The 22513-nt window shown below is 47.3% G+C and overlaps 1 protein-coding gene across 3 annotated transcripts in view; it reads right to left on the bottom strand.

The window, feature by feature from the left end:
* Positions 1 to 2712: 2712 nt before the first annotated feature.
* LATS2 (large tumor suppressor kinase 2) overlaps positions 2713 to 22513 on the bottom strand; it is a 72954-nt gene continuing 53153 nt past the window's right edge. For 2 of the 3 annotated variants that reach the window (XM_036106626.2, XM_078070586.1), the window contains 6 exons: positions 15808 to 15940; positions 13012 to 14423; positions 11040 to 11622; positions 9793 to 9975; positions 7934 to 8040; positions 2713 to 5074 (listed from right to left, as the gene is read on the bottom strand). In XM_036106626.2, coding sequence (XP_035962519.1) covers positions 4580 to 5074; positions 7934 to 8040; positions 9793 to 9975; positions 11040 to 11622; positions 13012 to 14423; positions 15808 to 15940 — 2913 coding nt within the window. In that variant the 3' untranslated portion in view covers positions 2713 to 4579. The remainder of the gene's footprint in view (positions 5075 to 7933; positions 8041 to 9792; positions 9976 to 11039; positions 11623 to 13011; positions 14424 to 15807; positions 15941 to 22513) is intronic. The other variant, XM_078070587.1, reaches the window with a different exon arrangement.

Here is a 22513-nt window from a genome sequence, read left to right as displayed (position 1 = left end):
AATAAGCACATTTTGTCCACTAAGTTTAAGTTTCCACTTTTGGAAATGGAAAATTCTCTTACTAAGGAAAAGTTCTTTACTGATGGAAAAGAATATAATTACTGGTTAATAATACCAGCATAGTACTACTTACAAATATGCACTTTAATAGCAAAGATCTTTTATTATGCTGAATTTTGCCAGGGGAAATAAAATATTAGCTAAGTACTGGGCTTTAAAGTTCATAAGTAGAATCTGGAGGAAGTATTACGAGTTTTTAAACTCCATTTAAAAAATTTGCAACTGAGGGCGCCTGGGTGGCTCAGTCGGTTAAGTGTCTGCCTTCGGCTCAGGTCATGATCCCGGGGTCCTGGGATCGAGCCCCACATCCGGCTCCCTGCTCAGCGGGGAGTCTGCTGCTCCCACTCCCTATGCCCCTCCTCCCTGCCTGTGCTCTCTCTCAAATAAATAAAAATCTTAAAAATTTTTTTTGCAACTGAATAATGGGTCAGAGCATAGGAGGTTCAGAGGAAGCCAGCCATGCTGGCTACTGTTTTTCTCTTTGAGATTTGCATTTAGATTTATCAAGGGACACATAACATGCCAAGTGCGAAGAAGGAAACTTCGAAGGAATGTAGTAAGCATTTGTTTCCTCAACGCACTCCAATCACACCTAGCAATGACCACAGATATGTTGAAGTTAGGCCTGGCTGTGTCCTTGCAACGTTCTGAGCAGAGTATTCACCTCCTATGGAATCTGTCAAAACACTGAAGTGTCTGTTCTCAGTAATCTGTTGTCTGGCCATCGGCCCAGTTAAACAATTCACTTTAGCTGAGCAGGAAGAGAAGTCCAAGAGTAGGAAGTGAATGGAAATCTTTCAGGATTCTCTTAGATACGAACACTCAAATGATGCATAAAATTAGAACCATTACTTTTTAAGGATATGCACATGAATATGAAGCATACACAAAGACGCTCAACCTCTTTCAAAATGAGAGGAATGTCAAAGTACATCAAGATACACACACATGTATTCTAACTTAGTCGATGGACAAAGATCAAAAAGGTTGACAATATACTGCGCAGTTGGCAAAGCAGTAAGTAAATACTCCCATATATTTCTTTGGGGGGTATATATTGGCATAATACCTGTTTTCAGGTCTAAGGTTTGTTTTTACCCTACTTATAAGCTAAGAAGTTAGCCTGTTACTCTATCATGAATCCTCAAATAAGACGAGGGACTCCAGGATCAGGCACGCAGGACTTTATTACTCACAGTACATTAAGCAGCATGAGCATCAGTGTGTTTGCACGAATCTCCTCGCCCCCAAGTCCCACAGGGGAAGCACAGGAGACCCAGAGGGATTCTGCTGAGGTACACTGAGCCTGAGGAATCTACCCCTTTTATAGCAAGCAATAAGCAAGCTTGCTTTTTTTGTCTGGGAGGGAGACATTACTTCACCCCTCAAGGTTGCTCACTGCAAACCCAATCCTGAGAAATAGTCCATGTGAAAAATGGTCAGGGCCTTTGACAGCCACAGAAGAGTTTCTCCCAAGATCTCTGCAGGGCAATTTGGCAATAAAAATTGCAAATACACTTAACTTTTGACCTAGCAATTCCACCTCCAGGAATCTATCCTATATATGCACTTGCACATGCACAGAATGATGACTATAGAGGTTATTTATTCCAGCATTATTTATAATAGAAAAAGATCAGAAACCAAAATGTCCAGTGATATGGGACTTGGCCTGATTATAATACACCTTCGTGATGAAATACCACATAGTATAATAAAGCATGACGAGTGCTTAGATTGCCAAGTGAAGAAAACAGATGCAGAAAGTATTCATAACGTTCTCCCATTTGTGTAAAAGAGGTAAAATGTGCACGTGTATGCATTTTCTTGTGCTGTGTATGCATAAAGTTTCATTTCTCTAAGGACACACAAGAAACTGTGAATAGTGAATTGAATGGCTAGGAAAAGGAGTAGGAGACATTCTATTGTATATCCTTTTACGTGTTTTGATTTTTAAACCATGTGATTTTAACTACTCAAAAGATGAACCAAAAGAAAACAAAGTATTTTCTGGAAATTCCACCAACCATTTTATTTTTATTTATTTATTTTAAAAGATTTTATTTAAAATAAAAGTGAGAGAGAGAGAGAGCATGAGCGGGGTGAGTGGCAGAGGGAGAGGAAGCAAACTCCCCGCTGAGCAGGAAGCCTGATGAGGGGCTCGATCGTGGGACTCCAGGATCATGAGCTGAGCCGAAGGCAGATGCTCAACTGACTGAGCCACCCGGGCGCCCCACATGCGTTAACGCCCCAGAGGTCAGGGTGTTACAGTGGTCCTCTCAGTTTAAGCATCTCACACGGGGGGAATCAGCTCCTGATCAGGATTTATTTTATCACCTACCATACGTATTTGATATCCCACACCTGACGATCGTAGTGAGGTGTATTTTGTCACCGGCTTATGGAAGAGAAGCTAGGTCACAGAACCACACCCTGCCCTGGACTTTCTGTGTATAACTTGAAAACCCATTTTTCCCACACCTGACCCTTTGTCCCTGAGCCAGAACCCTGTCTGGGGAGGCTTCTCTCCCTTCCCTCTCGTGATAGTGCCTTCCATCAGCAGGTGGCAGTCCTGGCTGCATTCGGATCCCTGAGAAACACACTGATACAAGCAGGAAATTACAAATTCCAGGACGACATGACACCAAGGGATTTGGATTCAAACTTTTAATAATAAATTGTGCCAGTAGAAGCTTTTCAAAGGCAATGATATATCAATAAATAATAGTTAAATCGAGTTCCTGAGAAAGAACCTACCACATGAAAGTATGTCAGAGCGCTGTAAATAACGGGGCGTTACTATAAAATAGCAGAAATACTGACAGTCACGATACAAGCACAGCAGACTTCAGAATTTGCCATTCATACAAATGTAAACCAGTACACAAGGAATTGTTTTTTTTTGTTTTTTGTTTTTTTTCTTAGTTTAGACATTGATAAACTTCTAAGTGTTGTTGCCTAGATATATACTAAATAATGGATACATTATGCTAAAAAATTCAAGGAAAAATATGTGGAATAATATAATGAAAAATATGACGCGTCAGATTTTTAAAAAGCAAAAAAGAATTTAACTTTTTACTCAGATATAAATCACTTTAAATAGGAATCATACTAATTTGAAATAAGGAATATTTTGTGTGTTTATCTATGTAGTTATATATACATCTACACCTCTAAGAAACTACGTATGGCTTAATTATTTTTTTATTCCAATGTCACTTTGAATAATCCTTGCTGTTTTACAAAGATTAGAAAAGTGTGTTTTTAAAACCAAGTTAAGACTGATACTTCACAGCACACCAAAAAAAAAAAAAAAGAACAGGAGAGCATTAGATTTCATCATGGGAAGAACACCTCCGCTGTCTGCGCGGACAGCAGGAACGGCGTCGGGCAGACTGCCCGGTGGTGCGGACGCTGGGTTCCACATATCAGCTAGGCCAGCGACAGGGTACCGACGAGCGGGATGGACTGAGTTCCACGAGCAACTTAAATTTTTTGGCATAGCTAAATTAATCCCTTTTGATGTATACGAGTTTAGTATATGACAAATGTTTAAGTTTACCCCCCAAAGAATCCAATCATACCCAAGACACACACACAAAAATCACTTCTCAGTTACACATCTGCATTTCTTTAACAAAACACTAAGGGATACAATCATAGCGAAGAAGTCACCCACACGATACGTTATCAGCAAACTGTCTAGAACATCTCATTTAAAGATACTCAGTAAAAACATATTCACAGAACCTGCTGTGAATGGCAAGATATGGTAATTTTATAATAGAAAAACCCTGCTCATGCAGTACTCTACACACCAGACATCTGAAATCACACCCACATAATCACCTTGCTCACACTTTCTAGTATACTATCATATGCAAAAAGCAAAAAAAAAAAAAAAAGCAGCTTTTAACATTATATCACAATTTTGAAATGTGGGAAAAAATATAAAACAAAAACCATTGTGTGAATAAAATGGTATCAGTAATAACAGAACAGTGTTATCTTTTTTTTTTTTTTTACACATTATTGCACAGAGATTTCTTATCACATGTTCTTCAGTTTTTATGTCTTTTCCTAAACGTGAATAAGTGCTATGGATAAAATACAAATGTAGAAAATAACAGCAGCATGATTTGTCAAAGTTAATCCCTATAATTTAGTAAGAAAAATGGCTATAAACAAAATAAGTGCTCTTTCTAAACTGTACTAAATTTTTAAAAATATGGTCTTAATGCAGTGAAGGTCCTCAAAAGCCAATTCCAATTCAAAGCAATGTTGACACCTGCCCCCCACTCCCATCAACCAGAATCTGCTAGACTTGAGTCCTTTTTTAAAAAGCTTGTTTGTTTGTTTTGGGGGTTTTTGGTGAAGACCAGAAGTTCAAGTGAAGTAACCAACGGACTAACTTGAACAAAGCTGACCTCGACTCTCCATCAGGCCTGTTAGGAAACCGGCTCTGGGCCCCCTGGACCTCTGAAGAAGCAGAGTGTCGGGGATGGCGAGTCACTGTCTACACGTACACTGGCTGGCAACCTTCAGTCTGATCCACCATATCAGAGTTTTCCAAATCAGAGTCCTCAGCCTGTGAAGCATCTGCTCCTGAAGGCTTTGGGCACCTAAAGGGATAGCCATTGTCATCAAAGAACCTTCGGAAAGTGAATTCATAAAATGCGTGCTCAGGGTGTTTGTTATTTGGAGAGGTGAGTGTGTCCCAGGCCTTAGTGCTGTCTTCACTAGCATCGTTCCAAGGGCTTTCTTCATCTACGGGGTCAAAATTTGAGGTGTCCATGGGGTGGCTGATCTTGGGGATGTAGGGGGCCGGCTGCTTCCGGATGTCACTCGAGAAGTCAATGGCCCCAAAGAACGGATGGGCCTTCAGGTCGTCGGCCCCATTCCTCCCCAGCCGGTGGTCGGCAGCGCAGCACAGCTTGGTGATGAGGTCCCGGGCCTCGGGGCTCAGCTTGACCTGGGCTGGAATGTGGAGCGTGTTCTCCCAGTTTATCACCTGAAGAGACAACAGAACCAAAGTTTTCCTTTCTTTTCACATTTTAAGGCCCATTTAGGGCAGTTCTGAGATAGTGTGTGATGACGTGGCTTTTAAATAATTTTTTTTTTTTTTTTTTTATTTATTCATGAGAGTCAGAGAGAGAGAGAGAGAGAGAGAGGCAGAGGCAGAGGGAGAAGCAGGCTCCCTGCCTAGCAGGGAGCCCGATGCGGGACTCGATCCCGGGACCCCGGGATCATGACCTGAGCCGAAGGCAGACGCTTAACCATCTGAGCCACCCAGGCGCCCGGCTTTTAAATAATTTTACTTCCACGACGGGAGAACAGTTAGACTAGATCTAGGAGCAGCAGTTGCAGAGCTGAGCAGCCATCAAAGGCCGGCGCGGTTTAGTAGGGGGCTCACAGCCTGAGGCAGGGGGTAATGAAGCCAAACAGACCAAAAGAGACTATCAGAAATACAGTTTAGCAAAAGAATTGTGTGATTTCCATAAAAATGAAATGGCCGCTCATCTGTGAGTCATTTCTTTAGCTTATGGCAACAGATTTCTATTGAACCATCATGGTTCTCATTCAGTACTTATTATGGCCAAGAGATGGTCAACTGGGGTTTTGTTTAAAAAAAAAAAAAAAGACAACCTCACAGAGAAGAATAAAGGTGATGGACCCTATGGCCTCGGCCTATGTTCGTGACGGTCAACTGCACAGACCAGCCATCGGGATATTCAGTAAATACATTTGTCACGAAAAGCAACTACTATGAAGAGAAAACCTAAGGGACTCTCTATTATTTATACTTAGAATAAAGCAAGGCCAAACTATCAGGCTACAGGCTGGGGTGACAGGGCATTGGTAAGGCATGCAGGCAGGTGGGCATATGGGTGGGAGGGCTGGTTTGAACTTGAGTAGTTGTTTTAGTAAAGCTAAAACTGTAAAAGTCACAGAAGAAAACAAAGGGAAAAATCTTCATGACATTGGATTCGAAAATGATTTCTTGGATACCAAAAGCACAGGCAACACAACAAAAAATATATATAATGGGCTTCATCAAAATTTAAAACTTTTGTGCACCAAAGGACACTATTAACAGAATGGAAAGGTAACCCCCAGAATGGAAGAATATATTTGCAAAACATGTATCGGATCAGAGATTAACATCCAGAATACATTCTACAATTCAACAACAAAAACAACCTGATTAAAAAAGGGCTAAAGACTGGAACAGGCATTCTCCAAAGATGTACAAATGCCCAATAAGCACACGAAGAGAGGCTCAATCACTATCATCAGGAAATACAAATCAAAACCACAATGAGATACCACCTCACACCCACTAGGATGACTTCTATTAAAATAACAACAAGTAAAATAAGTGTTGATGAGCATGTGAAGAAACTGGACCCCTCGTGCATGGATGATGGGAATGAAAAATCATGCAGCCACTGGGGCCAACAGTTTGGTGGTTCCTCAAAAAGTTAAACATAGAATGACCATATGATCTGGCCATCCCACTTCTGGGTATATAACCTCAAAAATGAAAGCAGGAACTCAAACAGATACTTGTATACGTACTCATGTTCACTCCAAAAGGTAGAAAAAGCCCAAGTGACCATCACCAGATGATGGATAAATAAATGTGCTGTACACATACACTGGAATATTCTTCAGCCTTAAAAAGGAAGGACATTCTGACAGGTGCTACAGCATGGATGGACCTCAAAGACATTATGCTAAGTCAAATAAGCCAGTCATGAAAGGACAAATATGGTATTACACTTTCATGAGGGCTCTAGACTAGGCAACTTCACAGAGAAAGTCGGAGAGAGGTTACAGAGTCTGGTGGAGGGAGGAATGGGGAGTTATTGCTTAATGGGTACAGTTTCTGTTTGGGATGATAAAAATATCTGAAAATAGGTAATGGTTACAGTTGTACAACACTGTGAATGCACTCAATGCCACTGAACTGTAAACTTAAAAATGGTTAAAATGGTAAATTTTATCACAATAAAAACATTGGGTTATTATCATGCAGGCAAATTAGAGAATGGTTCAGCAATTCAATTAGGATACAGATAATGTCAAATTCCATTTTTACTGTTACCAGAGTGAATGAAAACTAAGCCTTCATTTAGAGTTTTTCTAAATAAGGGATTATTAATTTAGGGTCTAACATGGACTCTGGGACATATGAGTACTTCATAGAATTGTTAGTAAACACCTATGTTGGTGGTTAAGTGCACTGTTCAAAGAAGTTCCAAAGATTTCATCAGATTCTCTATTCAGTCCTTCTTAAGTAATCAAATCATTTATTTCAGAGAATAATGGCTATCATTCTCTCATTCTAAAACTAATTATTTAGCATTAAATGATTGAGAGTAATTATTTATTTCCAATTGATATTAGAAATATGTACAACTAGCCCGACCACAGAGCTGATAATCTGCAAACAGTAATGTAGATAGTGTATAATGTAGTATAACATCCAAAGAAATAACTGATTTCTTTAGGTCTAGTTCATAAAGTTCTCGGTGTTTTTTGCAAGGTAGGCATGTGGCAGCAGAGACCAGATGTACAGCGCCCCTTTACTGCTTCTCACCGCTCATGGTTCAAGATGGCGGATGGCCAATGGTTCAAGTAAAACTTCAGATATACATATACATCAAAACACAGGTCTAACTTTGTGGGTTTACTTATTAAAATAAAACTTTTTCTATAGGTCATAATAATAATACTTTAAAAATATACAACTGACACTCCGACGCTACTCAGAATGAAAGATCAAATGCCGACCAGAGATTCATGGGTTCATCAGACAACCACGTGTGTTTGCAGCAAGCAGATGCATGGGCTAGTTAATTCCTACCTTCAGCTGGGTTTCTGTGGGAGTAGGGGCCAAAAAGGGTGGCTGCCCCACCAGCATCTCGAAGAGAATCACGCCAACACTCCACCAGTCACAGAGCTGAGTGTATCCTGAAAGACAAAGTCTCACTCAGTTCCAACACAGGCATGTATTCTTCTCAGAGAAGAATTTTATGAAATCCTCAAATGCTAACTGACTGTTAAGGGGGAAAGCATGTTCAAGCAGCATACATGTTACGTAAAAGAAAACCAACCTACATAAAATGCACCTCCTTGCGCGTGTGGCTCAGTATAGAAGGCTGCGTGGGGCACCTGCCAGGCCGGCGCCAGTCGTCGTGTATTCTCTTATTTTCTACATTAGTCTGTGACAAACACAGGATGCTTTTGTAGTAAGACTTTCTAACTTTAAAAGCCTATTGTTACTCTTAGTAACGCTACTAACCAGGATTTTAAGTTCTTAAAGAACACACAAAGACATTGATTAAAATAGGACTAACTGGAAAACAGAAAGCGCTACACCTGTCAGCGAGGACTTCCTGGGGAGACCTGCCGAGTCAGTTTTGGAAGAAGTTGAGGAATATGGAGAAGAGGAGGGGAAAGGGGGCCCTTTGGCAAAGGAAACAACTGTCTAATAAGACACAGTGTGACGTGCTCATGGAGCTCCCAAGACGCAGGAGCTGAAGCAGGGCACCGTGTGGCTTGGTCAGACAGGGCCAGCCTCACCGAGGCGGTGGGACAGGTCCATTTTTCTTCTATTTTCTCCCACTTTTCCTTCAGAGCTCTGCAGCCCAGTCCCAGCCATGCTCCAGTCTTGATGTCACCTGATGCCTGCTAAGCATGAACTGGGCCTTAAGACCCGCCAGCAGTATCTGCTCTCTCTGTTCTCCCCTCACCCCACCTCCTCCCAAGCTGGCCTGGCACTGGAGGCCGAAGGGTAACTCCAACCCCTCGTTCTGGGACTGTGGCACATGTCAGGGTGCTGGAGACACCTCCCACCTCCCACTGGGAGAGGAAGGAGAGAATGACACCTTTCCAGGGCAGCGAGGCCGATATTCGAAACCACCTCTCAAGGTAGTTACTGTTAGGCCTGTGGCTCTGAGCGGTTAAGTGATTTGCCTTGGATTTCCACAGCTAACAAAGGAAAGTGACTTGATCAGACTTGAAAGACTTGAAACAGCATATGTGAAAAGACAGACCACCAATCTCTGGATTTACTGCACTGTTGCTATGAGCCCCACACTCACTGTAAGGTTTCTCTTGTAGTCAAATGCGTATTTGAGAGAACATCCGCACAGACCAATTTTACTGAACACTTTTAATTTTATGCATACCACTGTCCCCACATCTCACCTTCCAGCACTTCTGGACTAACAGGGGAGAACGGGAGGGAAATAATATTTGTATTCTGTCATACTTCCTAACCAGCTGGATATGCTGCAAGCAGCTAGGAGCCTGAACATGTATGGCTTAGGCAGACTGACGAGTGTCCCTGTGCCCTCAGAGTTGTTTCTGTCAAAACCAGTTGTGGCGAGATTCTCTTGGGTTCTACACAGAAAGCTCACACCCTATGCCCAATCTAGCCCAGCCAAAGGAGGAGCTAGTGAGACAGGTCTAATGGTGTGTGTGTGTCCTCTTTCACCCCAGAAGCAAGGGCAGCTGCAAAACAGATGAGAGATATGCTGGAGGCTTGTTTGTTAGGGAAATAATTTCCTCTCGGGCTTCCACGAGTACAAAAATACAATGAGAACATTCAGAGTCTTGGAAAGCTGGAGCTGGAGAGACTCTGAGGGGTCATCTGGCCCCAAAGGTTTGAAGTCAAGATGGCCGCCAGCTGCGCAGCTGGCTGTGGCCGGAAGCACGCACCTTTTCGGAGGAGCACTTCCGGCGCGATGTAATTTGGGGTCCCAACCAGGGAGTGTGCCAGACACCTCTGGTGCTGCTTCCTGGCTCTCTGCTCCAGGGTCTTCAGCCTGTCTCCACATCGACAATTAGACACGTCGTCCCACAGGTCGCTGGGCTCCATGCTGTCCTGTCTGATGTGGCTCCCTTTCACCCAGGAATCAGGGGCAGGGAAAGAAGAGAATAAAAACAAAGTGTATTTCCACTATTCAACGATGCAACAAATCCACAACTTCAAAGGGGAAAGTAATTCAGTTCAGCTCCTGACATGTTATGAGAAAGAATCCTTCCCAACTGCTCTGTAGGGGTGGCCCATGATTCCTGGGTCTGAGACTCAAGTCATGAGGTAACACAAACACTAAGAATGATGGATAAAGCAATGACAGGAGCTGGGAGCGGTGTGGGGTGACAGTGTGATGCACAGGGAAAAAAGCTCAGGTAACTGTGGGGGTATCAGGCATAGCACTCTGGCCAAAGTCTACTACCTGTTTGACAAGACATGTTTCAAGATCAACATGGAAAAGCATGAGAGGATTTAAAAAATATAAACAAAAGTGACTCTAATGCCAGAAAATGGGAATGGATTAAATGATTTAGGGTTAGTTTTGAGTTAAAAAATAGAAGCATGAGGCTCAGTCAATAGAACGTGCAACTTTTGATCTCGGGGTTGTGAGTTCAAGCCCCACAATGGGTGTAGAGATCACTTAAAAAAAAAAAAAATCTTAAAAAAAAAAAAAGAAGCCTGAGCCATGGTATTAAAATAACAATGTCAAGAAACTGAGTCACAAGTAACATAATGGCCAGCAAAACTATAGACGATGGAGTTAACCTGTACCTGTACTTACAGATACCTATAGATTCACATTAGCTAGAAGAGAGGACACTTGGGAGGTTGTGAGACTTATTTTTTAAGGCTCATTTTATAAGGGCAGAGTGATGGTTCCCAACCAAAGTCCCATGACACCCCATAGCCTATTGTCCTAAAAATACTATAGTAAAACTTGAATCCATTAATTTAAAAAAAAAACCTTTTTTTTTTTCACACATCATAGTACTGTTTCAGGGAGAAAAGGATGTCATGCCAAATTATAAAATAATGGAAAACAGATAATTTCAAAATGATCCAGAGCCACCTGGATGGGAAGGAGCTGCCTTAGATGGTTCAGCTCTGTCTAGATGTAGAAGGTGGCCATGGCATGTCTATACAATACCTTTCTGGTAGTATTTGGAATTGTGAGTCCACCTGAACCCAGTGCAGAGGCCAAAGTCTGTCAGTTTGATGTGACCATCAAGATCTATCAAAATGTTGTCTGGCTTGATGTCTCGGTGGATGAAGCCCATCTTGTGGACACTCTCAATGGCCAGAGTCAACTCTGCGATGTAGAACCGGGCCAGGTGCTCAGGGAAGACCTCCATCCGGATCAGCAGGCTCATCATGTCGCCCCCTGGGATGTAGTCCATCACAAAGTACAGGCTGTCCTTGTCTTGGAAGGAGTAGTAGAGTTTGACCACCCACTCGTTGTCCGCCTCGGCCAGGATGTCCCTTTCGGCCTTGACGTGGGCCACCTGATTTCGGTTCAGGACATCCTTCTTCCTCAGGGTCTTCATGGCATATAGGGCATGAGTGTCCACCTTACAAGCAAGGCACACTTCTCCAAAGGCACCAATCCCCAGGGTTTTGATTTTCACAAACATGGACTTGTCCATTTTGGCCCTCTTCAGCCTGTTGTAATTAGATTCCTTCTGGTAGAGGATCTTCCTCATCTGTTCCTGCTCAGCTTCACAGAGTCCAGCCTGTGGAGAAGGAAAACAAGGAAGTCACGTTAGAGGAGCCCGTGGTAGGAAATAGGTGGGGCGGGAGACGTAAGGGTCCTAACTTAATTTATAGAAATAAGAACACTGAATGGGTCCAGTATACTATAAGCAATACAACAACTGGTTTTGTTCTTTATATGTTTATGTAGACACAAATCTGGAATCTAAAGGGAAGGCAAAACAGGTGACTTTAGGCTCTAAAGGGAACCTCTATAAATAAAAATCTGTAAAAAAAAAAAAAAGGGGGGGGGAACCACAAAGTTCCTAGAACTCTAAGAACAATCTAATAATTTAATAGCTCAGGGAAAATGGGAACAAAGAAAAGTCAATGAAAATGGGAGAGCACAGATTTGGTTTTTAGAATTTGAAATGACTGGCTTTGTGTGATTTAAATTTACTGTAACATTTTATTTTATTTTATTTTTTATTTTTTTATTTTTTTAAAGATTTTATTTATTTATTTGAGAGAGAGAATGAGAGAGAGAGCACATGAGAGGGGGGAGGGTCAGAGGGAGAAGCAGACTCCCTGCTGAGCAGGGAGCCCGATGTGGGACTCGATCCCAGGACTCCAGGATCATGACCTGAGCCGAAGGCAGTCGCTTAACCAACTGAGCCACCCAGGCGCCCCTACTGTAACATTTTAATTTAAATCATTTCATGAATTACCTTCTCTAGCAGATTAGTATCAACTAATGTACATTTAAAATATTATTTGCTGGGGCGCCTAGGTGGCTCAGTTGGTTAAGTATCTGCCTTCAGCTCAGGTCATGATCCCAGGGTCCTGGGATTGAGCCCCGCATCAGGCTTCTTGCTCGGAGGGGAGGCTGCTTGTCCCTCTCCCTCTAGCTTCTGCCCCTCCCACTGCTTGTGCTTGTTCTGTCTCTCTTGCAAATAAATAAATAAGATCTTTAAAAAATATGTATATATTATTTGCTAATTATAAACTTAAAGGATAAACAGATCATTCCCAGATATATTTTTCTTTATAAATACCACAATTTCAATTTATAAAACCTCAAACTTTGTTTCTACTCTTTCAAAATGTTTAAACACCAGTCAGTAAAACTTGAAAAATTTTGTTAACAAATAAGGACACACCATAAAAATCGATCTGGTAATCTGACTGTTGGCTGCATCCTGCTCTGTGCTCACTGCTCCCCTCAGAGTCAGGGAGAAGGGGCAAGGGAGCCTGAAACATCTGTCACTTCTCCAAGGTGTTTGCCCTATAACCGCACCATCGTCCTGTGAGACGAATCATTTGTAATAAAGGTGCATAAAGCAGAAACAAAAAAGGAATTCTGCCGTAATTCCCACTACCAATTTAGGAAAGAGCCAGGGCCAAATGATAAGAATATAATGAGAAATTACTTTTGCCATTTCCTGTTCCAGCTGCAACCTCCGGTTGACCTTCTGCTGGTAGGTTTTTATGACGTTTTCCACATGCTGCTCCATGAAGAACTTAAAAGCATACGGCGAGTAGCTCTTGATGCGAGATTCCCTCTTCTCTTCATCTCTGCTGTTTTTCCGAACAGGAACAGGAGAGGTCTGAATCTGCTTTTTATCCTTCCCCACTTTCTCCCCTTTGGCATTTTTGTGGCTCTTGTCATTCCTCTCGGCAGGCTCGGCAGCCTGGCCGCCTCGGAGGCTCTGCTCCATGCCCACACACAGGCTGTCCACGTCGTACTGCTCTGACTTACTCCGGAGCAACAAGTGCTTGGGGTACGGTGGGGGCGGGCACCTCAGGTCTGGGCTGCCATAGTCCACATCCAGCGGGTACGCACTGGCGCCCCCCAGGGGCAGAGGGTGCTCGTCCTTGGAGTCCAGACTCTCCACCCCGGGGGTGGGCGCTGGCACCCAGGCCGGGTGGGAGGGCCCCACAGCCGTCTGCGGCTCGGGCCGCATCACTCTCACGCTCTTCACTGGGTGCAGGATGTGGGCGGCCGTCACAGCCGTGATGGTGTTGGGGGAGGGCATGGAAGGCTCCGTCTTGCTGGGCACTCCTGCCCGGATGGGCACGGCCACTGGCTGCTGGTGGTTGTTGAAGGAGTTGGTTCTGCTGGGGACGGGGCCTTCGGGCAGGAACGCCACGTGCTGGCGGGGTGGTGCCTCCAGGCCCGGCTTCTGAAGAGAGTCACGGCGGGACAGGGTAGAGGACTGCCACTGCTGGACAGGAGGGCTGCTCAGGTCATACAGGTCCACATTGAGGCTGTTTCTGGAGGGTGTGATCAGACTCTGCGGGGGGCTGTCGCTCGTGAACACCTGGCCCCGGGAGCCCATCATGTGCATCTGGTGGGCCTGTTTGTGGTGTGGGTGGGGCACATACAGCCCTGTCGCCGCTCCCGTGGGCGGAAACGCGTGGCCGGCCCCCGGCTGCACGGCTGGGCCCTTGGCAGCAAGGTTTGCATATGCTCCTGCCTCCTTGTTTTGGAAGGAGGGGCTGCGCTGGATGCCATAGCCCAGTGGCTCCCCAGGCACCAGCAGGTGTGGCCTGTAGTGGGAGCCTTGCAGTGGGAGGGCTTGGCCCCCAGGGCCGCCCACCGGGAAGTTCAACCCTGCGGCCTCCATGTTTGCAGCATAGCCTTTGGGCTGGTGCTGATGGCTGCCAGGCACGCCGTGAGTGCCTCCGGCGAAAAGAAAGTCCATGTACTGACGAGGCACCTCCTCCAGCGTGTTGCTGCCCTCGTAGGCGGCTCCACTCATCTGATGGTAGGGGGGGAAAGGGTCGCCCGTTCCTTCAAAGCTTGGCCTCCGTGGCACAGGGGCTGGTGCGATGCCCTTTCCTGCAGAGGAAAGAACGAGGACGCGGCATTAGAGGGGAACCTGCTCAGTTGGCTCTGGCCCCTCTCGCTGGCGGTGTCCTCGGGGCTGACACTGCTGCACAGGCTCTTCAATGACCCAAGGCCCTGTGGAAGGCCCTCTGACACGGGTGACCTTCTGGGTCAAAGGCTCTGCCCCACCCGAGGCCCCTCACAGGGATACCCGGCACAGCCAAGAACCTCTACAGACATCATCCAGTGCAGAAGCACAGCCAAACAAGGACTGTTTTCCTGGGCTAAGAAGATGCATCAGCGAGTACACGTCAAAGGCAAACATAGAAGGAAGTCCTTACAGACACGGGCCTGCGTTTCCCTGTGGAGCTGTGCTCCAGGACAGACCCTGGGACTCTACGCATCTGGACATGGAGAGCCAGCAGGCAGTCATTTAAGGATCTTCCATCAACAAGAAAACAAGAGCCTGTGTCTTCTTAACAACAAAGATACAACTTCTCACTCAATAGGTGAAGTGGGTTTTACAAAGATCTTTCACAAAATAAGGAAAGCTCTTTTTGCTAAAATACCTGAAGTCTCTTATCATGCCCAGGGACCTCAGGTAGCAAACACTGTCCCATCTGCTCCATCCTCAGAGAGAAACATTCAATAGCCAGCGAGGCAGAGCATGTGGTGCTGGTGCCTCTGGCCCTTCCCAGGGGACACCGAGGGGCTGTCCTAGCGCCAGTGCCATGGCCTCCAGCCCGGAGAGGTGCCTGTCAGCCTGCTCTGCGGCAACAGTGTGAGAAAATGTGCGTTTTAAAGTCAATGAAAGGGGCGCCTGGGTGGCTCAGTCGTTAAGCATCTGCCTTCGGCTCAAGTCATGATCCCAGGGTCCTGGGATCAAGTCCCATGTTGGGCTCCCTGCTCCTCGGGAGGCCTGCTTCTCCCTCTCCCACTCCCCCTGCTTGTGTTCCTGCTCTCCCTATCTCTCTGTCAAATAAATAAATAAAATCTTTAAAAAAAAAAAAAGTCAATGAAATAAACCTCCCTTTTCAAAGACTCCCTCACAGGCCCAAGAGAGTAAAAAGAACATTTTAGATCTCACTCTGCTGGGTTGCCTAACTTTAATATCCAGTGAATTCTTCAATCTTCATAGAACAAAACATGTATATAACTGCCACCCCCTGGAAAGTACCACAGGTTATTTCAGGACCCAGGTAAGTCCCGTGATCTGCCACCTGCCGCCTCCCCTCACAGGGCCCAAATGCAGAGCAGGGCAGGCCCACCTCACTGGTAAGAGCAGTGAGGCAAACGGCCAAGAGGTAACGTGCTGACTGGGGCCACACTGGACCTCCCTTGCTGCAAATGGAGTTGTGTTTGTCGACCACCCACAGTGCTGCAGGTCTGAGCTCACCTGGCGAGGTCTGCTTAATGACTCGCACAATCTGTTCGTTCCTCGGGTCCAGGTAGCCCATCTTGCTGATGTACTCCAGAGCGGCTTCGATACTCCGGCTGCCGGTCTGCTTCAGAGCCCTGCCTGCCATCTCCTGGGAGGAAAGTACACGGATGCTTCAGTGGGCGGTATCAATGCCTGTCATCCTAAAACAAAGCCACACTTGCGTTCCCGCCCTGCTCAGGACCGTGTGACATCCGCCCCTCTGTGCCTGCTGGGGTCCTGCAACAAGTGCTGCAGACGAGTCTCAGAATGAGCAGAGCTGGCCCCATGTCCTCAGGTGCCTCACGACAAAAGCCTCACACACACTAGACCGTAGGCTATTTAGGGTATGTCACAAACACACTGGAATTCTGATGGTGGACCTGAAAGAATCTTAAGTTGTGCTTCTCTGTAGAAGACTTCTGTGATTGTACTGATAGATTCTGCTTTGTGGGTAAACCTAAAACTAGAACAGCTTAATGTGAAGAATGGTTGAAGTCAGAGACCTTAGCTTTAACCCCAGCTGACCCCTAGGCTAATTGGGAGAAGGAGAAGGTGTGGCCTGCCCACCCCGGGCCCCGCCGGAGGGAAGGGTTGCCAGAGTCATTTATAAAGAGCTTGCTGAATGCCCTGTGCTGGCTATGGTAGCTGGGAACTTGCACTTGGGCTCCTGATCTAGTGGGAGAAAGAGAAGCCAGGTCCCAAAGGAGCCCCTGGAGCAGTGCCCAGCACAGGACAAGCCCCCTAAAATGGCCGCTGGGATGAACAAGAGACAGAAGCTGGGGACCACCATGGGAGACACAGTGGACAAGGGTCAGCGATGAGGGACGAGAGTCAGAGGAGACGGATTCCCCCTGCTGAGGGAGGGGGCACCAGGCACCGTTGGTGGAAGAGATGGAGGCACGGCTGGCTGCCCAAGGACGGACAGAATTTGGGTAGATGGAGAGCCCAGGAGAGAAAAGGCATTCTTGGCAGGGGGAACAGTCAGAGCAGAGGCCAGGGGTGCAGAGAATGGGCGGAGTGGCAGGCAGCCAGCAGGGGCACGAGAGACAGCAGAGACAGAGCCACAGGCTGGGGCCAGACACTGCCTGGTTCTGGAGGCTTTCCAACAGGGCACATGGGGCAGTGAGAAGACCAGTTTGGGGCAGAGAGACGGTAAGCAGAGCTGGAGGCAGTCTCAGGCCGGGGAGATCAAACAGGCCAGAGCAGACGGCAGACCGGAAGGGCCAAGGTGCCTGTTGGTTGGCTCAGCAGAGCTGTGGGCAAACGGGAAGGATGGCAGAGGCCGGCCTCCTGGAGACAAGGACAGAACAGGCAGAGGCAGCAAATGGGGACTCTGTGGAAGGGGACACTGAGCACTGTGAGGGGGAGAGGGGCAGGCAAGCGGGGAGGAAGCGACAAAATGCAGAAGGGGTGGTGGCAGGAGCCGAGAGGGGGGCCGAGGGCATAAGGGGTAGGAAAGCATGGCAACGGAAATCCTGTGGCTCAGACAGGAGAGAACAGGGGTGAGGGTGCAGGAAGACCCCAGGATGATGAGAAGGAATCTCGGGGCTGTTCTGGGCAGAAAGACAGTGGCTGTGCTAGCCAAGGGGCCACTCTGGAAAATCCGTACTCGTCCCAGACACTGAGAAGGCACCGAGCTCCCTGGCTTCCCCAACCAAGCGCTTTTCCAGACTAACTCAGAACTGACTGCTGTGCTGCCGCCGGCCCTGCGACAGGGCATCACACACCCATGATCTTCATGAGACAAATCTGTCCGTCCATATGTCTGTCTCCTCCTCTGGGACTGGGAGAACCTGATGGGGCCTGAATTCCACGTCACTTGTGGCTGTATCACCCACCTAACGTAGCAACTGGAACAACTTCAGTGCTTAATATCCCTCTGATTATATAATGCTAAAATCCAGTTTTCCATTCCTGGCCGTATCCCCGCCTTATGGCAGGACAAAGCACACTGGCTGCAACCCGTGCCTATATTCTTGGTGATGCCAGGAGACATGGCAAGACAGTGCGGGGAGGGCAGGGGGTAGGGACCAATGGCCCGAGCTGGGGGGGTGGGGACGTGCTGGGTGCAGGAGGCTGCGTGGGGGCAGGAGGCAGCTTAGCAGGCAGACAGAGAATGGCGGTAAGAACAGAGCTGTGTTTTGAAAGCAGAGCTTGGACGGACAGAAAGGGCAAGTGCATCAAATCCGGTGGGGCCACTGAGAGAGAGGTGCAGAAGTGAACACGGCGATGCCTCACCTGCAGACGGGAGGTAATCCTTCAAGCTCCCTACTTCACGGCTATGTTATGCGATGAGGTCATGTCTGCAGAGAACTCTCAACAGCTCAGAGAAAAACACGGTATAAGGCCGCATCTTATCAGGATCACCCTGGAGCAAAATATGTGCCCGTGGGAGCTGACCCTAACCACAGCAGTCTGCTCTGTCTGAAACGTGACCACCAGCTCCTGTCTCCTCCAGGGGGGACTGCCAGGCATGCTCACTCCTTCAGCACCTGCCGAACAGCAGCAAAGTGCTGACTCGCGGACCAAGTCGAAACAAATACATTCTCAAACTCTCCCTGTTTACTGGCACCCACGACTTCAAGATTTATACGTTTACTGTGCTTTGAATCTAGGAACTTAACCAAGAAAAATCAACAGGAGACCACAAATAATGACTGTGTTCACAGTGATGCTTCAAATCATAAAACCTAACCAATGCTAACGAGGCAACTTGTTTATTAAAAACCGTCAAATAATCCAGGCCTTGGGATGCCTGGGTGGCTCAGTCGTTAAGCGTCTGCCTTCGGCTCAGGTCATGATCCCAGGGTCCTGGGATCGAGCCCCGCATGGGGTTCCCTGCTCGGCAGGAAGCCTGCTTCTCCCTCTCCTGCTCCCCCCTGCTTGTGTTCCCTCTCTGGCTGTCTCTTTCTCTGTCAAATAAATAAATTCTTTAAAAAAAAAAAATCCAGATCAGTCAAGTCTTGCCCTTGTTTGTTCCTCACCCTCATTTGGCAAATCAGTAGTTTCTACACATTAACCCTCGGAAGATGCTACTATACACACACGTGTAGCTAGGTTTTCCAGCTGAAGGAAATCCAGGATCATTTCTAAATCCACCGGGAATAAGCACCCTGCCTCTCATCCAGCCTCACCATCTGCTGTGGACTGTGAACAGACCCAAGCAGACGTCAATCCCCCAGCACAACCTGCTTCCTGCACAGTTGCTCGTGCGACCTCTCTGAAGCTCCACACGACTCCGGCTGTCAGACACCAAGCCGGCAGCTTGGAGTGTCACCACGGGAAGTGGCTCAGAACCTGCCTGGGGAGAGGTGCAGAGAGAGGAAGGACGGCAGCCGCTGCCTCCAGCATCCCCACAAGGTGTCCAGGCGCTGGGCTTGGCTGCCTGGTAGGAGAAGGCATGGGCCTCTCCCCGAAGGTCAGACGCCCCTCCTGGCGCTGGTCAGGGGTGATGGTGGGGCCAAGGGTGCCATTACACACAGTATTTCTAATGTACCCAAGAATGCCCAAATTCTGCCCCAGAGCTTAGGCACTTTTCCTGGATGGTATGTGCTCAGATGCTGGCATATTTATGTGTATCCTGCACGGGCTAGTACACACCAGCCCCCCATGCCCCTTTCTCCGGGAGCACACACCCATGTCCCGTCTGCCTCTGGACTGTCTCTTCCTCTTACCCATCCCTGTGCCACCCCTGCACCGCCCCCCCCTCACATATGCTCCTCTGTACCTTGTACTCCTATTACTGATCTGTCCCAGGGCATTTAAAGTCTCCCCTACTAGTCTAGGCGCCCAATAAGCACAGGGGCAATATCTCGCTAATTTTGATTTCCTTAGTACCTTCAGTAATAAATATCTTTGGAATCAAACTAAAAAGGCCTATAATAGAGAAAAGGAAAACAAAGCAAAAACTGAGGGAGAAAAGGGGTGACCTAATAAGGCCAAAGTTAAAGTGACGTGCCCCCCCCCCCCCCCCACACACAAGGACCACCTCATTCACAGGAGCTGTGAAAACAAAGGGATCCTCTTCCAACCATTACTAGGACCTGACTGACATGTCACTTCTTCCCACATAGCTTTTTTTCCGTGAATACCTTCCATGGAAATGCTCTGTGGGAAGCCTTGCCCTCCAAGGCAGATCTGGGAGGAATCTGGGCTCTAAGAGCCCCTTGGCTGGTGGGCCACCTGTCCCTCCCACCCTCCTTTGTTGCACGACAGGGCTTGCATGGAGTTCAAGGGAAACAATGAGGGGATGAACCATGCCCTGGGCGGGCAGAGGTGCCCCCACCCAGGAGCAGCTGCAACGGCCGCTTGAGTGAACAGGGGCCCCCAGTGCCCAGACCAGTCAGGGCAGCCAGACCTCAGCAACCACCCCCGGACCCCAACTGGGTCTGTCTGTCCCACGGCCCCTTCCACCCCACTCCCTGTCTATCTGTCTCGTCTCAAATCTCCATTTCACAAAACTGCTTACCAATTTCCAATGGACTAATGACTGATCAGCCCTTTATCAAATTCATAATGAAAATTACTGGGAGAAAAAAAAAACACCCCAAGATGCAACTAACAACAGCTAAAAGTACCTATCACAGGGATTTGCACTTGACAGAAGGGTGACTTTCTACCCGAAATTCGAACCTGAGAGGCTCAGAGTTGTGGACATGGCAAAACAGTGGCGGCTCACAGCTCACAGCGTGGAAGCAAAAATGAGCAGGAGCTGATATGATCGAAAGCTAATCGTGAATCCAATCTTCTTCACTGTAAAATTTCAATGGAAACTACTTGGTTTTGACGAAAATAAAAGTAAAAACGGAAACTACCATAAATTATCTAAATTTCTTATGAAACCGAACATGGGAACTGACAAATAATGACCTTAAGCCAGTCCCAGAAAGTCACTGAAGCTTCATTTCCCACACTCTCCCCAACTTGTAGGGACTTGTCCCGCCACCTGGGGCCCAGAGGAGCCCAGACTCCTGTCTGCTAGGCTCTCCACAGACCCCACACGGTACACCACATGGCGCAGCTGGCTCAGCTCCAAGGTACTTCATTTCCCTCCTACTAGGGAAGGCTGGAGGGTGACAGAGACCAAATGGACGACTATGACCCGGAAAAGAGATCCTACCAAAGGCCCTGGAAACACTTCAGGGTTCATCCCACAGCCTCCCAGTCAGCAGCAAGGAGCAAAAGCTCATGGGCAATTGGGTGGCACCTCTCCTGGACAAGCTGCCAGGGGGATGACAGACAGAAGCCACATCCCTGCGCTCGCTAGTGACCGCCATGGGCCGCACACCACATGCCCAGCACGAGCAGAGTGCGGCAAGGGTGCCCACAGCCACGTCAGGACATGGGAGGATGGGAAGGGGGCTGGTGCCCTCTGGCTGAGCGAAAAGCCCGTGCACAGGCAAAAAGACAAGTGCAGTCAGGGGGATGGCAAGAGGCCAGCGCCAGGAGATGGAAGGGGATGAAGCTAAAGCCCGGCATCGGGCCCTAGAGCCAAGCTGAGGAGTTGGGTCACTCATCTTCCTTTCTCAAGCACGCACCATCATTTAAAAGTCCTGATCTAGAAGTGGGCATGGCCAATCCAAGCATAAAACCTGCTCCAGAACAGGCAGCAGGATGGCAGAGCAGTACAGAGCCTCGACGTGGAGCATGGAGCCAGGCGGCCTGGCTTCACACCTGCCCCGTCACGTAGCTGTGTACCCTAAGCCAATTATTTACCTACTTTGAGCATTTGTTTCCCTCCCTGTGAAATAAGGCTAAGAGGGCCGCTCCACAGACGAAAAGAGATGATGACATATTTCAAAACAGCACCATGTAAGGGTCTGCTCTCACAGTTCACAGAGGTATTTTAAGTGTCTCTGGTGACAAACGTAGATTATATTTGTAGATTTGATACAGATTCAGTATTTAGTCTTTCTAATACTTTTTGCTTTATTTTTCTTACCATAATTAGAAAGAGAACGGTCATGAGTTCCTTTTACCAAGTCTCAACAGACACCTCCAAGCTCTTCCGGTTCACCCAGGGCTGCCCCATAAATATGACTCCCTTCCGTGGGTGCTAGGACGGCCGTGCCCTAAAGCAAGCACGTGGCCCCAGCTGAAGGGGAAGGACAGTCAGGTATCCGCTCCAGTGTCTGACACTAGAAAGAGCTGGGTGAGTGGCGGAATGACTGAATGGGACTCTGCCGGGAGATCCACAAAGGAGGAGAGGGCTGCCTGCCCAGCAAGCGAGGCGGGGAGGCGGCCAGGAGGTGCTCTGGGCAGGCTGCCTCCCGCTGGGTGGGAAGATGGAGATAAAGCACAAACAAGGGCTGTACCCAACCACGGGCTGAAGGGAACGTAAAGCACAAACGCTGACCACAAAAATCAAACTATTTCCCCGAGTTTTACTCTAGTACCTAATTTGCATACCTGGGAGAGCCTCCTCTTTAGAAGTTGACAAAATCTTAAAGCTGTCCGACCATGTGTCTCTTCTATTGTTTACCATTTACTAATTATTAGCAGTCTAAAACCAAGCAATACAGCGGGTTAACAAGACTTTGTTAACTTTATGCCACCTATCAACATGCACCAAGAAAATACTACACACAACTCATTCTCCTAAAGCCCTCCAGAAAGCTTCAGTTAGGATTGCTTAGCATCTCATACCAAAGTTTTGCTTCTCCACTGGGGACTCAGACACCAC

This window comes from Halichoerus grypus, chromosome 4 (genome assembly GCF_964656455.1).
Source record: "Halichoerus grypus chromosome 4, mHalGry1.hap1.1, whole genome shotgun sequence".
Lineage (NCBI taxonomy): Eukaryota > Metazoa > Chordata > Mammalia > Carnivora > Phocidae > Halichoerus > Halichoerus grypus.
Note: the sequence above shows the minus strand (reverse complement) of the source record. Positions and strands in the feature narration are given on the sequence as shown.